Source organism: Cydia pomonella, chromosome 16 (genome assembly GCF_033807575.1).
Source record: "Cydia pomonella isolate Wapato2018A chromosome 16, ilCydPomo1, whole genome shotgun sequence".
NCBI classification, from domain to species: Eukaryota; Metazoa; Arthropoda; class Insecta; order Lepidoptera; family Tortricidae; genus Cydia; species Cydia pomonella.
In genome coordinates, this window is record NC_084718.1 from 16,806,089 (window position 1) to 16,822,421 (window position 16,333).

At 35.7% G+C, this 16,333-nt stretch overlaps 1 protein-coding gene across 2 annotated transcripts in view; it reads left to right on the top strand.

Annotated features, from left to right (window-relative positions):
• Nucleotides 1–16,118, top strand: part of LOC133526162 (aquaporin-11) — a 39,779-nt gene extending 23,661 nt beyond the window's left edge. The window contains exons 4-8 of one of the 2 annotated variants that reach the window (XM_061862648.1): nucleotides 1,292–1,414; nucleotides 2,424–2,575; nucleotides 9,655–9,793; nucleotides 13,254–13,358; nucleotides 14,543–16,118. In XM_061862648.1, coding sequence (XP_061718632.1) covers nucleotides 1,292–1,414; nucleotides 2,424–2,575; nucleotides 9,655–9,793; nucleotides 13,254–13,358; nucleotides 14,543–14,769 — 746 coding nt within the window. In that variant the 3' untranslated portion in view covers nucleotides 14,770–16,118. The remainder of the gene's footprint in view (nucleotides 1–1,291; nucleotides 1,415–2,423; nucleotides 2,576–9,654; nucleotides 9,794–13,253; nucleotides 13,359–14,542) is intronic. The other variant, XM_061862649.1, reaches the window with a different exon arrangement.
• Nucleotides 16,119–16,333: the final 215 nt, after the last annotated feature.

Below are 16,333 nucleotides of genomic sequence, written 5' to 3' on the forward strand. Positions count from 1 at the left end.
ACATTACATAACATTACTGGTCAGAAATATTGGACTTAAAACTGGCTTGTGTTGTATAGAACAGAAATAAATTGTTCTCGATAAAAGGCATGCATGGATTACCTGTCCCCTATGGGACGGTTCCGCCAAATATCAGATAGCAGCCCTGGACCCGATAGAGTGCCGGGCTCATATACCCTGTGGTGATGACCCATTTGTCAAGTTAAAGTTAGAGCCTTGAGCATCGCCGTCGAGTTGCTTGCCTAACGGTGTTCTATGGATACATTTCGGGGAGTGCGCTCAAGAAATGCACGACCTGATTCCACCTTCCCCTTTCCGTTATCCGACATCCAGGCGTAGGGAGCGAATGTATCCGTTCGTGGTAAACCTTCCATTTGTTCGCACGAAACGATTTGCCTCCTCTTTTTTGGTACGGACGGCTAAAGAATGGAATGCGCTCTCGTCATCTGTATTCCCTGATAAATATGACCTCGTCTCTTTCAAGTAAGAGTAAATAGGCTACTACTGAATTGGCGAGCTCCATCTGAGGCCCTGTCTTCACTTTCCATATGGTGTGAATCGGCAAATCACCGATCAGTTTATTGAAAAAAAAATGCATAAATATGACTAATTTCGGTCAGAATCCTTCTCATACCCAGACAAGAGGTTAATTCAGGGTTAATTAGTGAATACTATCTAAATATCAATTCTACAACAATACTTTACTAAATTGTGTTGTCTTATGGAGCGCCCAGAAGTTGACATGGCTACCATACCCTACACTTAATTTTGTGATAATAATCGTTTCTTTTTGCATTAGACAAAAAGTAAACAATCTTGACACTTCGTCATGAAAACTAGTCCTTATGAAAGCAAAACAATGTAAATGATCGTCTATGATTTATAATGGGGAGTTCAATATCAGAATGGAAATTGTATAACAAATCCATTTAACACCAAATTTCATTTGCTTATTGTAAAAAAAATCGCAATTAGAAATGCTCTAGTGCCGAAACGTATCAACTATGACCCATTTTCGGAACTTGAGATATCAAAAGATTGTCTGTCTTTACTCATGCACCCGACTCGGATAATTTTCAGGTTTTCTTTTCATAAAATTGCAGATATAGTTCCATTTAATATTTATTTTTCAAACTTTGTTTTATCTTTGTTAATTTTGCAGTCAACCACCGCATCACGGTTACAGGGGCGGGCAGTATAAAACCAATTATTTGCAAAAGATAAAAAAAACAGTGCACTTTATACTCGGGATTTAAAGCGCTAAAATTGAGCGATATTTTTTTCCTTTCAGTGGCAGACAACTTTGGCGTGGGCACGTACGCCATTTTCCTGTTCGCGCTCACAATCTGGTGGTCGCTCAACTGGGGGGAGGCGACGGCATGTCCGTACACCCATCTTGAAGATATCATTGAAGGTAAAACAAAACATACCACAAAACTTAGGAATAAGTAAAGGGGTCCACTGTTACCAGTTCGCCGGAGGATATCGGCCTATTAGTTATTCGCAAAAGCTGACAATCGCGAATAACTGACAGGCCGATATCGTCCGGCGAACTGGTAATCATTGGGCCCCTTAAGAGGTTTCAGAAGTATGACGGTGTGTATGTCGCTAGGCGCGTCCCTAAGAAATGTTCGCTGTTATAGAGTGAAGTCCCGGTAGCAAAGTTGGCAGAGCCATGGGCTGCAGGGGTCTCCAAATTTTTGTAGGGGGGGGGATCCGTCCTGGAGGCTGGGATCCGTTTGGCAACCTCCCGCAGGCCGGATTGAAATACCTCGAGGGCCGCATTTGGCCCGCGAGCCGGGGTTTGGAGACACCTAGGCTAGAGGATCCAGAGTAGTGAGTCCGAGTCTCGCCCGAGACAGTGAATTTTTCCACTTTTTTTTTTCATTTCTAAGTTTTATAAGACAAAACTATACAGAGTTGATTTTTCAGATGGGGTGCACTAGCCTAAGTTGGTATCTAAGACGGTTTTAATCTAGAACAGAGTTGGAATAAATTGTCAAAAAAAATGTCAATAAAATTTTATACCAAAATCTGTGAAAATTATCGTTAATTAAAATGCTGGGTAAGGTCTCCTAAAACCATTTTGGCGTAGCAGCACGGAGGTCTTCTATGTGGTTATGTTAAAATGACAGTAATAATTTGTTTGCAGAAAAAGGGTACTTACTCATGCAATAAGTGCCCTAGGTTAAATTTTATTTATGTAAGTACTTAACTATTTAAAATTTGACTCAGACAACAAGTCCCAGATTACAAATACCTTAGACTAACATAGACTTAAAAACTAAACAATGTAGGCGTCAAGCGTTGCTTTGAATTTGCCCCGGAACCTCTGAAATACGACACCCAATCCAACCCAATAAATGTACGATCGCTTCACCTACTTCAACTATTTATGGAATTTAATTTTCTTCTGAATCTAGGCAAAGGCGATGTCCGCAAAGCCTTGCTGAAGACCTGGGCGGAGCTCGCTGGAGGCCTGCTCGTGTTCAAGTACGTCCAGATGTACTGGGCCCTGGAGATCTCCGAGACACACAAGGACAAGGCGTTTGAGGACTGCAAGGCTGATTTGCAGGTGAGGCTTGCTTGTGAGTTGACTTGTGACATGAAAATCGTAGAGCTTGCGCTATCTGATGTTTGATCGAGATCTAATCTAACACGGCGAAAATATCGCAATATTTTCCTCCTTCCCATGACTCATTGAGGCTACCCGAATAGACTATACTTTTCGAAAAAAATATATTAAAAAGGTCGTCTAGAAGAAATCGCTTTTGAACGATAAGTATTCTGTTGTTCAAGCTTTATAGTTAGTATCATCCACGATGACGCGCAGATTTATCAAATCTAACCTTTAATAACAAGGCATTGCGAATCCAGGCACGCGTTTTCGTGAATGACACGATCTACATGCTATTTATACAGTGTGTCCTTAGCCATTGGACAAACCCTGAAATCCCACGTAGGGTTACTTCTCAGGAATGCTCTAACGTTAGTATTTTTTTAATTAGAACAATGGATAAAAATTCTAACAAAAGTTATTTGCAATAATCGACAAGAAAAAGAACTACACTGTATTAATCTTTTGACATCCTGATGACATTTTTCAGAAGTCAGAATCTTATTAGTGTCATAAATACAAAAGATAATCAAAAAGGTCTAAGAAGGTTCCATACTATTCTTTGAGGATATTACCTCAGGAGTTACTAACACGTACAGGCTGCTCCAAAGTAAAAATCGTAATTTGTTAATTTCTTTGTAACTGCTACACCGGTTGTTATGATACTTTGTACACTGGTTCTAAATGCATATGTACATTTCAGCTTTGTCCAATGGCTAGGGACACACTGTATAATTTATTTCTGTTAACTGCTTTATTTTTAGTATCAGAAAAGAATATTTGATTTTATTTTGAAAATGCTACGAGAATATTTTATGTAATAGTAGTTAGATGGGTACAACTTATTTTTCATAAAATATTTTATTTTATTCAACCGAAACTGAACCGAATGCCTAATTTAAATAATCATGCAACCAAGTTAAATAATTAAACTCAGCACGAGTATTTCAAGTAAGCTCATTACTTAGGCAACCTTCACCCGAGCTAACAGTTAGTGATGTACCCGGAAAGTTCGAGGTTCTGCGTCACAGACCACCTCGCTTGACGGAACATGGTTACTTTACTACCTAGTCGCAAGGCGCATCTTCTACTGCGAACTGCATGATGGAAAGCGCAAGTAAGGCGGCCAGTTCTTGCGGTTCAAAGATGTGTTGAAGCGGCATATGAAGAGAGCTCATATAAAGCCAAAGAAATGGGAGAGTCTAGCGAGTGACCGTCCACGTTGGAGGCAAATTGTGCAGACTCAGGTGCGTCAGTTTGAAGCTATGCGGCACATAGAACTCGACGCTAAGCGCGACGGGCTGGAGGCCAGGCCACCTGTGGCCATACTTTACAATTATGTCGGAAGGGTGCAGATCTGCAAGTTTAGTATGGTCACACATTTGCTGCAGCAATCACCAGTCACCTGAGAGCGCACCAGCGACGCTCTCAGCGGTAGAACTCAGTCGCTGTGGTCGAGAGCGGCTAGGAGATGATGAATCATTTTGTTTGGGAGCGTGATCACTTATTTCAGGGAGCCTAGTCAAGTTGACAATCGGACTATCGAGAAACGCTAAACGAAGAGAAAAAATGTTTTGGGATGACAGACGCTTTGAAAATTCACGTGACTATTTCCATACGTTGTTTTTCTTGCGTTTTATATATCAACGTATGTCATCTTGACTAAGCCCTCAGTTGCGGTGGCGTTTACTATACCTACCACAGTTTATCGGCGTTTGTCGATACTCTTGTATATTATACATTAAGTATTTATAAAAATTGTGTTATGGGGATTCACATTGATTGTTGCAGTATAATAATATAAATAATTAACGGTAAACGGTCATTCTCCAAACATATGTCTCCGGTCTAATTGCCTCGACCCATACAAAATGTATGAAAAGAGTCGTAGCTATTAGACGCAATCGCAGACATATTCTTAGAGAATGACCCTAAAATGTTGTAGGTCTTCAATATACTCTGTTTTAAATGTCAAACTTTTATGAGAGTATGACGTTTAAATAACACCTGCACTGTCTGGGTTATCAAAATCGCCGCCAACGTAGCTTGATCTAACTCTGTTGCTCGAAGCGCTATTTTAATATATTGCAACTATGTATATGTGGTGAGCTCGCGCACTTTGTAAACGGATCATGTACAATAATACAATACAATACAGTACAATACACTACAATATAATGTAATATAATACAATACAATACAACAAAACACAACAAAGCATAATAGAATACAAATATTATTTATTGCTCACCATTATGAAAAAGAACATGACAAAAATTAAACACAACGTTAACTATGGTAGACAACAGGCGGTCTTATCGCTAAACAGCGATCTCTTCCAGACAACCTCATAATGCGGTTCATAATGCGGTGTCTATGTTTAGAGACTGAACGAAGTACGAGTAATGTATTAGATACATTAGGATAATTGTTATGAGATCTAATTTTCCTGTTTCTACAAAAGTTTTAAGTTACATAGCTTCTGAGGGGATCTCCACGTTTTAGTCAATTTACTAAGTTTGTGGTAAAATAGAATTTGTCTTTACACTTGAGTTACATTGAATTGATGTTATATTTAACATGTTTTTTTTTGTTATTTCTAGTACCTAATATAATAAATGTAGGTTATACTTGTATACACATTGTTTGACTAGAAATTGGCAAAGAAAAATATAATTACTAAATAAATAAAATAATAAATTACACAATAGGTGGGTCAAAATTATTTTCGTTGTTTGGTTTTTTGTCAAAACAAGCATACGGCTCGCCTGATGGTAAGCAGCCTCCGTAGCCTATATACGCCTGCAACTCCAGAGGAGTCACACGCGCGTTGCCAGCCCTAACATTCCCACCCCTCGTTGAACTAAGATGTGATGGAGTGTAGCTTTTTATATGAGATAAAAATATTTTTTTTTATTTTTTCTTACGTAAATTATAACCTACAGCTAGAAAAATATGCAATAAATAGCACCTTTATAGCACTCGACTTTACTTATTTATTTGATAGAAGACACAAATGCAAGCGTGACAGAGTGGTCAGAAACAAGACTACGAAAATAAAGACCCAGGTACCAGTTTCAATACTTACAATGAAACATATACGAATATACATAGGAATAAATACGTATACTAATAATAATATTGGTGTTTTATTAAGCCGAGGCATTTAATAATCCAAGAATAAATTGGACAGACCCATAGCCCTAAGTAGGAATTTGTTGATATCCCATACGTAACGCACGTGCAAATTGTACATTAAGGATGACTTACGCTAGACCGGGCCGAACCCGGGCCGAGGCGTCCGACACGTCATTTTCTATGGCGGCTGACTTTTTTTCAGTTCAAAATTCTAAATTTTATTCTGCAAGTTTTATTTTAGCCTGAAGGGCTCTTTTACAAGTCAATACAACATTTATAGTAACATCATATAGTGACATGAAAAACACATAACAACATTTATAAATACAACAGCCAATACCTGGGTAAACATTACATTATAATAATCTTAAAATAAATAATTACTGCAATACAATAGAGATGTAAAGTCTCTATGGTTAAAAATACATTAAATCTGGAGATGTAAAAGTTTCCCAATGTCAGAGTACTAATAGTACTTATACTTATAAGATTTGGAGGTGTAAAGTCTCTCCAAGGTTCAAATTAAAATTTAAAACTGATCACGTGGTGCTTTGTGCTTTCCATCCAAAAAGAAACGCCGGAAGCACCGGCCCGGCCCCAGCTCGGTCTAGCGTGAGTCATCCTTAAAGTACAATTTGCACGTGCGTTAAATACGTATGGGATATCAACAAATTCCTACTTAGGGCTATGGGTCTGTCCAATTTATTCTTTGATTATTAAGTTCCTCGGCTTAATAAAAACACCAATATTATTATTAGTATAATACCCTATCGAAATCACTAACAGTCATAACGTACCCGTGAGACGAACATGATAAGGATGACCTTATCCGTGCCCCGCGGGAAACCCTGCGATTGTGAGTTGTGAAATTTACATATTTATTACTTACACAATAATTAGTAACTATTTTTAATCGAAAAATAAAATAGCTTTTAGTTGTAAACCTTCGGAATAAAACAAGTTATTTTTATGTAGAAAACGAATACTCTAATCTGTCACTCTATTTATCAAACGCGCATGTTAACTTTTTAATGAGAATCTTAAACTTAATTATTTAGACATTTTTAACTGTTCACTAACACAACTTAAGAATTATTTTTATTAAAATCAATAACACACTTAAATAATAACAAACTTAGAATAAAATGTAACCTAAAATTAAAACTAACTATAAAACTAAAATTAAAATCTACAAAAAAACATAACATTTTCGATCAGGTCACGAGTCCGTCTTACGAATTTTCAATCTGACGAGTCTGTCGGTCACGTGACCTGTCGCGAGTTTAACATTTTTTATCCATCACAAAAAGTGCACAGCGCCGCTAAAGAAGTTTTCACTTCAAAAAAGTAGTCAAAGCCTCCACTGCTCTGTGTCGGAATCGAATCAATGTTTTCAGCTTTCGTGGTTGATTTCTTGGTTCCTTTTTCTTTCGTATTATCTATTTCACGACATCTATTTTAGTTTATAGTTTCAATATAAGATTATTAATAAACGTGTTTGATTCAACTACTATTTTTTGACAAGAAGGCCAACTAACAGCGATTCCAAGAACTCGTCTTTCTTTTTCTTTACCTTATTATAAAGCATGTATCCTAACTGAATGTGTGTGTGACATTACTCTTGTATGTGTTTGAGTGCTATACTAATTAGTGGTCATACCAGTAGGCAAGAGGGGTAAGAAACTTCATACTTAATTATATAATAATAATAAAAAGTTTATTTGCAGAAAAGGGTAGTGTACATGTCTTAGTGTAAATACAATAGTTTCACCTTTCCCAGCTGTATGCAAACAGCATGCAAATACATTGTGGAGTTAATATTCTTAAATTAATATAAGTCTTATTAATTTTCAACTTTACTTCTTGCCGTCAAGAATGAACGTGGCAAATTATGGAACAGTGTCATGTACTGGGATATATTATCACTAAAAAGACACATTCCACCCATCAGAAAGTTATTAATAGTAAAAAAAATCAGTTCAGAAAATTAAAATTATATAAAATATTGTTAGTACAGTCAGCATTAAAAGTAGCAAATCAAATAACGTTTCATAAGTATCTACCATTCTGTAACAGCTTAACAAAAACGGATGTCTTTAATATAGAACAACTAAGACTGTAAAAGATATAATTTGGAACAAGAATTTTAGAAATGTATCTATATTTGAAAAAGTTATCCGGGCTGTCAGATATTTTTGGCGCGTTGTTTCATCCGCTACTACTGATGCTGACTGTACTATGTCATTATCACTACATATTTTTGACAATGATTGATGAATGATCAAGATTTATAATAAAATTAAAATAATGAATATACCTATATCCTAATATTTTACTATCATCATTTAAATTTGTTTTTAGAATGGAATCCTTCACTAAGTATACTGGTTTTTATTTACTCAGCTACAGAACCGGCCAATAAAAAGCCTTGTTTTTTGACTAATACCCTATTGTTTCTTTTTTTGACTGATGATTAACTTGTAGACCTTTAGACATACATTCTATCCCTTATATTTGTATGTAAGTTTAAATAAATAAATAAAATACCCTTGTCCGCTGGTAGCCGTAAGTGTGTGAGTGAGAGCGCCCAAATGCGAATCGAGAGGGCACTAGTCCCTCGATTTCAACGAGAGGTGCAACATCAAAGCCCTACCCAGACAAGTCTGCATTTGAAATAGATGCACGCACCAGAGTCCGTTAGGGTACATGCTTCTGGGGGCCTAGCCAAAATGACAATCGTACATCGACAAATGCTATGAAAAGTCACGAGATTGTTTCCTTACATTGTTTAAGTTACGTTCAGCGTTTTGTATCAACGATTATCATTTTGTCTAGGCCCCCTATTTTTGATACTAATGAGTTAAAGATAAAGAAAAGATAAGGATAGTTTATTATTTAAGTAGGCATATTACAATGCGCTTATGAACGTCAAATAAAGCTACACCGGCTCTAGCCCTACCCCTCTGCTTCGAGAAGATTTAAATACCCCCTCAATTGGAGGAGGGTATCCCAATACCGAACTGGAAAGAAACTCGGCGGGACAAATCTTTTCAAAACATTGGTTAGTGGCCTCAATTGTTTCATTTTATATTACCGAAATATGTTTTCAACATGGTTATTCCGTCCATTAATTCCCTCTCAGTTATTCGGCTAGCCAAACACCGGTGTTAATGTTGTAATCAAAAACAAACGGTAGGTACAGTATGGTACATGCATAAAAAAGTGTATCACGTGGTATCTTTTGATATAACCTCGTAAGGTCACGGTCCTATCTGCAGTGCCTACTTAAGTTCGACGAATTTAAATATTTTTTAATTGAAATAGAAATAACTCTATTTAGTCTATTCCCAACAATAAAGGTTCAAATTTCACCGGCAAAGTTTGGGTTTTTCTAGTACTAGCAATCTTCCCGGCTTCGCACGGTTTAAACAAAACCTCAATAAATTATACATCCAAACCTTTCTCAAGAATCATTCTATTGAAAACTTGAAACCACATGAAAATCCGTTTAGTAGTTTTTGAGTTTATCGCGAACATACATACAAACAGACAGAAGCGGCGGGGAGTTTGTTTTATAAGGTAGGTAGGCTGGGTCTCCGGAGGATAAGATATAATATCAATCAGATATCTTCTGATATCACTGTCCGTACATTCGAAATTTTAGAATTGGCGTCCCGGATTACTTACTTTCACTGTTTCAGCGTTTTGTAGCGTACTTTAGCGCATTAAATGCGTAGCGGTTACATATTTTAGCTAAAATTGTAGAGTAGCAATTTTAGAACATCTTGCATTAGTAGAACTTTCTACATAGATATGTGTCTTGATTTTATGGACACGTTTCGTCATGACGTTTGAAAACTTTGAATTTCATCCTTAATTCCTTCATCATACGGTTACAGGTACCAGTTTTATACGGTGCCGTGGTGGAAGGCATAGCGACGTGCCTCTGCCGCCTCGCTTCCAAAAGTCTGGGAGACCTCAACCCTCGCTTCGCAACCGCCATTGATTCCTTCATTGGGACCTCTCTAGTCGTTGCTGGTTAGTATAGGAAAAAAATACTAATGTAGGTAATAATGACTTTCTTAGTGGCCGACCTCAGTATAGCGTCTGGCGGCGCGTGCGGCGGGACGTGTAGCGTAGCGTCAACCTTCCAAGGGTTTTGATCAGCGTGCAATGAGGCCACTCGCATGCGTTTGCATTATTAGTTTTTTATTATGGACGCTGCGTCGCACGCTCCGCTAACCGCCCCGCTCGAGTGACCACATAGTTTGCACACTTTCACATATATGCTAGTATAAAAGGGCAATTTGTATTGGCTAAATCTCCGCCATAATAATCATTTGACACTTATCAGATTGTAAGCGAATGTAGTAATCACGAAACTTCACTATTATGCGATCATGTGTGCTGTCATCGCTTTTGGTTCACCCACCGCACTCTTCTTACATAAGCTACGAAACACTGTATATCGTGATAAGATCGTGATAGACTTGCCAGGTTGATAGGCAAATGTTATAATGCATAGATCTAACAACTCGCAAATTATAATATGAACGATACTAATATTATATTGACTATATTGTTTCCCTTCTCATAACATATATTCAATTAATTTGTAATTTAATTGACAAATTATGGGCAGGTAGGTCATTTTTTTTTCTTTGTCTTGTTTCTGACCACTCTGTCACGCTTCTATTTCTGTCTTTTATTAAATAAATAAAAAAGTTGAGTGCTTTTGCATGTCTTTCTAGCTGGAGATTATAATTCTCCTCAGAAAAATTAAAAACTAAAAACCGTCACACTTTTTAAAATCAAAATCAAAAATTATTTATTTGCATGAACACGGTACAATTACAGATCTTAAAATTTTAAATGGGTCCATCGTATTCAACCTGCATGCAGGTGTGCAAATAGTACATGCAAGTACAACATGCAATGTGCTGCTGAGAGCATCGCTTACTTACTAAATACAATATTTTATTATACCTAATTATATTTATCCAAGTAAGGAGTACTATAAAACACTTTTCTTGCAACCAGTTTGTCAACTTAATTTTATACGATTCATTTTCTAATTTAATTTCATCAGGTAAATTAAAGACAAAAACGAGACCACGAAAAGAATTTTGACCCAAGTACAACTATTGACTCGCCCAAACAGATTTTATCGCTATATACCGCTTGCGAATAAATGCCTGACGCATTGGTTTCTCTTATAGTTATTTTTTTTTATCAAATTCACGTCCAAAAACATCACAGCTATGCTATGCCACATTTGTAGCCCATATTAATGTAAAAATTACTTTATGAATTTTAAAATATATGTTTTGAAAGATAAGACAAACATATAAAACCTATTCATCACTACACTCATTGAAATTAAATTTTATGATTAAGTTTTTGCTCACATTCTTGTTTTCGTAGTCGAAGTCTACATGTTACTTATTCCTAACGAATTTAAGGAAAAATACTATTAGGTATTATTTAGAATACAAATATTAATTATATGATAGCCTTATGATAGCAAAGAACGATTAAAATTACTCCTCCAATCTAAATACAATGTCCAGTAACTTAAAGTTAACCAAAAGCACTAAAATGAAGCTCTCTTCGCATTTTCAATGGAAGCGTATTAAGGACATAAACTGTCTTCTTCCTCGATTCACATGACTTCCTGCGAAACAAATCTACGTTTATGTCGCATTACCCACCCTCAGTACATCGGTATAGAAAATGTCACATTACAGAACTATATCTCAAAATTAAGTAGAGAAAATTAAGTACCTTATTTCTGATTTAAACATCGTATTTTGTGTGAAAATAATGTAATGATAGAGAAGGAGCGTGCACGAACTATAGGGGGCAGCAAAAGAGTCCCCCTGCTTATTGCGACCGAAGTGTAATTGTCAAGTTTAAGCTTCTAATGTAGCCCACAAGATGGCAGAACCTGCAATGCACAAGAAAACGTACTTGAACTGTAGAGGGCAGCACTTGCTTTGGCGTGAAGTGTCTATGTACAGTTTGTTTCCGATTCAGGCCACAAGATGGCAGACCCTGCAACGCGCATGGCCCCAACTTACTTAATGTTTGCATAAGTAACTGTTATGTTGATATTGTTGATGTTAAAAACAGTCAAAGACAAGTACCTACCTGCAATGTCAAAGTGACATTATTCTTATTTTTGACATTTTTTTGATAGGTGAAGGGTATAGATATGATAAAAAAGCTGTTAGATGGCGTTGCACAGGTGCTTTTATTTATGTCTCTAAATAGTGCCTACTATAACAGTAATGAGTGACGCCCATTACGAAAAATAGACACAAACAGTTATTGTTATAACACTTGCCTTTGCGAAAATCGCACACCATCAAAGGAGACCATCACCAAAACAAAAGTTCTTACACATTTTTTTTTTTCAAACTTGATATAAGTATCAGACACACGCTACTGTACTATTAATTTCTTTTGCAATACCCAGCTAACTCTAAACTGCAATTAAGTCACAAGGAATAAGATCAAGTGAAAGTTAATACATTAACCAAGTTAAGGGACTTGCGACACAGCTTTTGTGGTTTAAAATACTTACACCCCTCATTTAAATGGACGCGTCGAACTTTGGTAGGATACGAATAGCTTTTTCACTACATTAATATGATGTTTATTTACATTTCTGGAAAGAAATGGAAGGTAGGATGCTAATCCATTTTTTTAACTTACTGATATAATAAACGCATGTTATAACACACAATTTTATACGTTTTAATAACATAATTCCTTAATTTATAGCGTTGTCTTGACACACAGTATGTAACTAAGTGCCCACGGAAAACTTGTGAGATTTGAACAGTGCATTTTTGATCGTACCTATGAAAAGCCTTGGTTTTAAAAGAATTTAGTTTAGTTTCAAAAAGTGTCATAAATATAAGTTTAGTTTCAAAAAAATATTTCAATATGTCAAGTGTAAAACAATTTATTTAAGCTTGCGACAGACAAAATTTTAGTAAAAAACATAATAACAGATTTTAAAATATGGGCCGTTACACCAACCACAATTGACGGGTATAAAAGCAAAAACGCCTGTGTCCATATTATGAACAGAAATATTAATAGATATATATATATATATATATATATATATAAATATGAATATTTTTGCTTTTGCCTTTCAATTTGTAACATAATTTCTACATCCTCGAGATATGGACAGATACCTTTTTTCATCTATACCCGTCAATTGACGGACTGATTAATTTCGTTCAGTAAACTATGAAAATTCCCATAAAATTTAGCGTAATCTACGTTTTGAAAGTAATACACGGTTTGGTGTAACTGACCCAAAATCTTGATTTCATTTAAATTCAATATCTTTCAATCTGGTTATCCATACACTGCTTCATCTCTTTCGTTTTCAACAAAGCTTACATCTCTTTCATTTGTCATTAAATAGAAAGAGAGCACTTGTCGACTACATGCGCCTCACCCACTTTTCACGTTGCAGGAGTCCTCAATAGGCACACGGTATTCGTCTACCGCTATCAGGACAATTTTAGTGCCAATGACGACCTAAGCGTGTCCATCTTTTGCAAAGTGCATTTAGGAAAAGGTACATTTAGACATTTAGATGTCCACTAATATTGGGTTTGAATTAGCTACCGCCCGGTTGTTTTCTCTAGAAAATATAGAATTTTAGAAGACCTAAATGCAAGAAAAATAGGCAAAAATTTTAGTTTATTTTTATGGTAGATCATTGAAAATGAAAATGAAAAATGAAAAATGATTTATTCTCTCACAAGCATATTTAACAAAATACAGGTTGGTGTCCCTTTTTAAGTATAGAAATACCTGTGTTAAGGAATCATTAAGATTGAAAGATGTTTTTAATCCATATGATTAACCTACTGCTTTAACACGAACAAAAAAATCGTTGTGTACATATTTAAATATGGTATGTTTCTTCTATTGTCTGTTAATCACAAACTAAGGATAAACTAAAACATTGTACATTATCGATCACTAAACATGGCATGCGCTATCTTAATAAAAAATGGTGTTGGCCGTAGGTAACGGTCAAGTGTCAAAATATGGGTGCACATATTTAGTTCTTCGCCACGAGGCTAGGCCTAAGTTCAAGTCTTATACCGGTTTTACCTTAGAATATGAACTGTTAAATATTAATTAGCTAAGTAAAAACAACAGTGGCGGTAACAGCTAAAGAAAACCCATCATTTTCATGTTAATTGTAAATATGCATTGGTCACGCTTCATGTCGGTAGCTTCAGTAGCTTTTCATGTTATAAATCGTCTAGTATCATGACATTGCGCATTGGTTAACTTAATGGCAATGAAAACAGGTCGCTTTGTATGGAAGTTACCCGAAAACAACCTGTTTTCATTTCTTTTAAGTGTATTATTAGCCTGTGTATACTATTTAAGTTTCTACGGATGTTTTGATCAAGTTTTCCATGATAGCAATTTTTTTTAAATAATATTCTGTGATCTGAATAAATGTCATAATTTCGCAGCATATACCGAGTACTTTTTATCAAACGAAACTCTCAAAAAATCAAGTTATATCTTTAATAAAGTTTATCTATCAATGTGGCATTGAAAGCCCCAATCACTGGTTTTATCGTTTTTTTCGGTTGATGTTGAAACACTATTTAAACACTAAATAACATCATCGCAAAACTACTTAATATAAACAAACTTCTTTAAGATCATGGAAACATTCATCAAAATGTCCACAAACTACATAAAACAGAGCACCAAACGCATTCTTCATTTCAGCATTCGATTATTCCGGCGGCTACTTCAATCCAGTCCTAGCGACGTCGCTGAAGGCCGGTTGCGATGGACACACTCTTCTAGAACATGCTGTGGTCTACTGGATCGGCGCCTGCGCTGGCTCCGTCCTCTCAGTGTATGTGTACAAGCTGCCGGCCATCCAGAAATACCTTGCCCCTAGCAATACTGAGGCTAATGGTGACAGCATTTGGGATAACAAGGAGGATTAATTCTAGAGCCGATTTCACTAAAGAGTACCTACGTATTTAATCCAAGATGAACCGCTAAAATTATGGTATTGTGTCAGAAATCTTTCAGAATAAAAGTTGTTAACATGAACAATAATAAAGCATACCAGAAAGAATTTTATCGCACAAGTTAAGAGAAATATCGTTCAATTGACGACCAGTCTGGCCTTGTTGGTAGTGACCATGCCTGTGAAGGTTTCGAATCCCGGGAAGGAAATTTATTTGTGTCGTGAACACAGATATTTGTTCCTGATTCTTGGTTGTTTTGTATGTACTTCATTACTTATTTATTTGTGTATATATCTTTAACGTTGTCTGAGTCTCACAACACAAGCCTTCTTGAGGTTACTGTAGGGCTTACTCAATTTGTGTAGAAATGTCCTATATTATTTATTAATTTATTTATTAGGGCTGTATAGCCCTCAACTTGGAGTATGATCACAGGAGAGACGCGAACCTAATTGCTGTGTCTATCTTGGAATAAATTCTACTCTTGGTTAAACAAACATTGCCTACTAAAACCTATTATTGGTGTAACATTGATATATTTATTTCGCATAATGTAATGTGCTAACACCATACATATTCATAAATATACATTTAAAATCGGACAGACAGACAGATATGGCGAATCTATAAGGGTTCCGTTTTTTGCCATTTGGCTACGGAACCCTAAAAACAGGGACATTATATTGTGTGACATATTACATTATGCTAAAAAGTATAATCGTCACTAGGCGATATCTGATGCTAGTCACTATGGGGTCATTGTTTTGAATTATGTTATGGTTATTGATATAAATATAAACCAGTTAATTAAAGATGACTTTAATGCAATAATAATCTTAACAAGGCGAATTATTATTATAAAAAAAAACTCGACTGCTAACATATTTTTTTGAATTGGTCTTTTCACTAGCTTATATATACCCTATACCCGTACTATAGTAAGAAAAAATATATCACTACAACAATTCTGACGAATTCAACAACACCTCATATATCAAAAACCGTCCAGCCCTCTGGGACGCAGGACGTGCCAAAGAAATTGACATGCATACAATCATACATACATACTCTCGAAAAAAATTCAAGGAACCCTTCTGACGCAGTCGAGTAAAAATAATTTTGAAACTTTGTAATGTTGACATGATAGATAACCTAAAAAAATGACAGCATATTATACTTCCGTACGATAAAAAAATTCAAAACCTGATAATTATGATCCCTAGATTTTTTAATTTTATATCCAACTATTATAGTGACCCTTCCAAAAATATAATAAGTGCTACGTACTCCCGTTGTAAATAAATAATAAATGTTTTATTAAATGTATGTGTTTTATTTAAATTACTCCTTCAGGCAACAATCATCCTTTGTGAGAGTCTATTTAGTCATTTAGTCATTTATTTAATATTGCATTGTCATGTACATAATATGGTGTTACATTTCATATAGCCAGTAAGAATACTAGCCATAATAGAATACTTTATATAATTTGTGAAGTTGTATAAGTATTACTTTATAACAATTTAGGCGGATTATT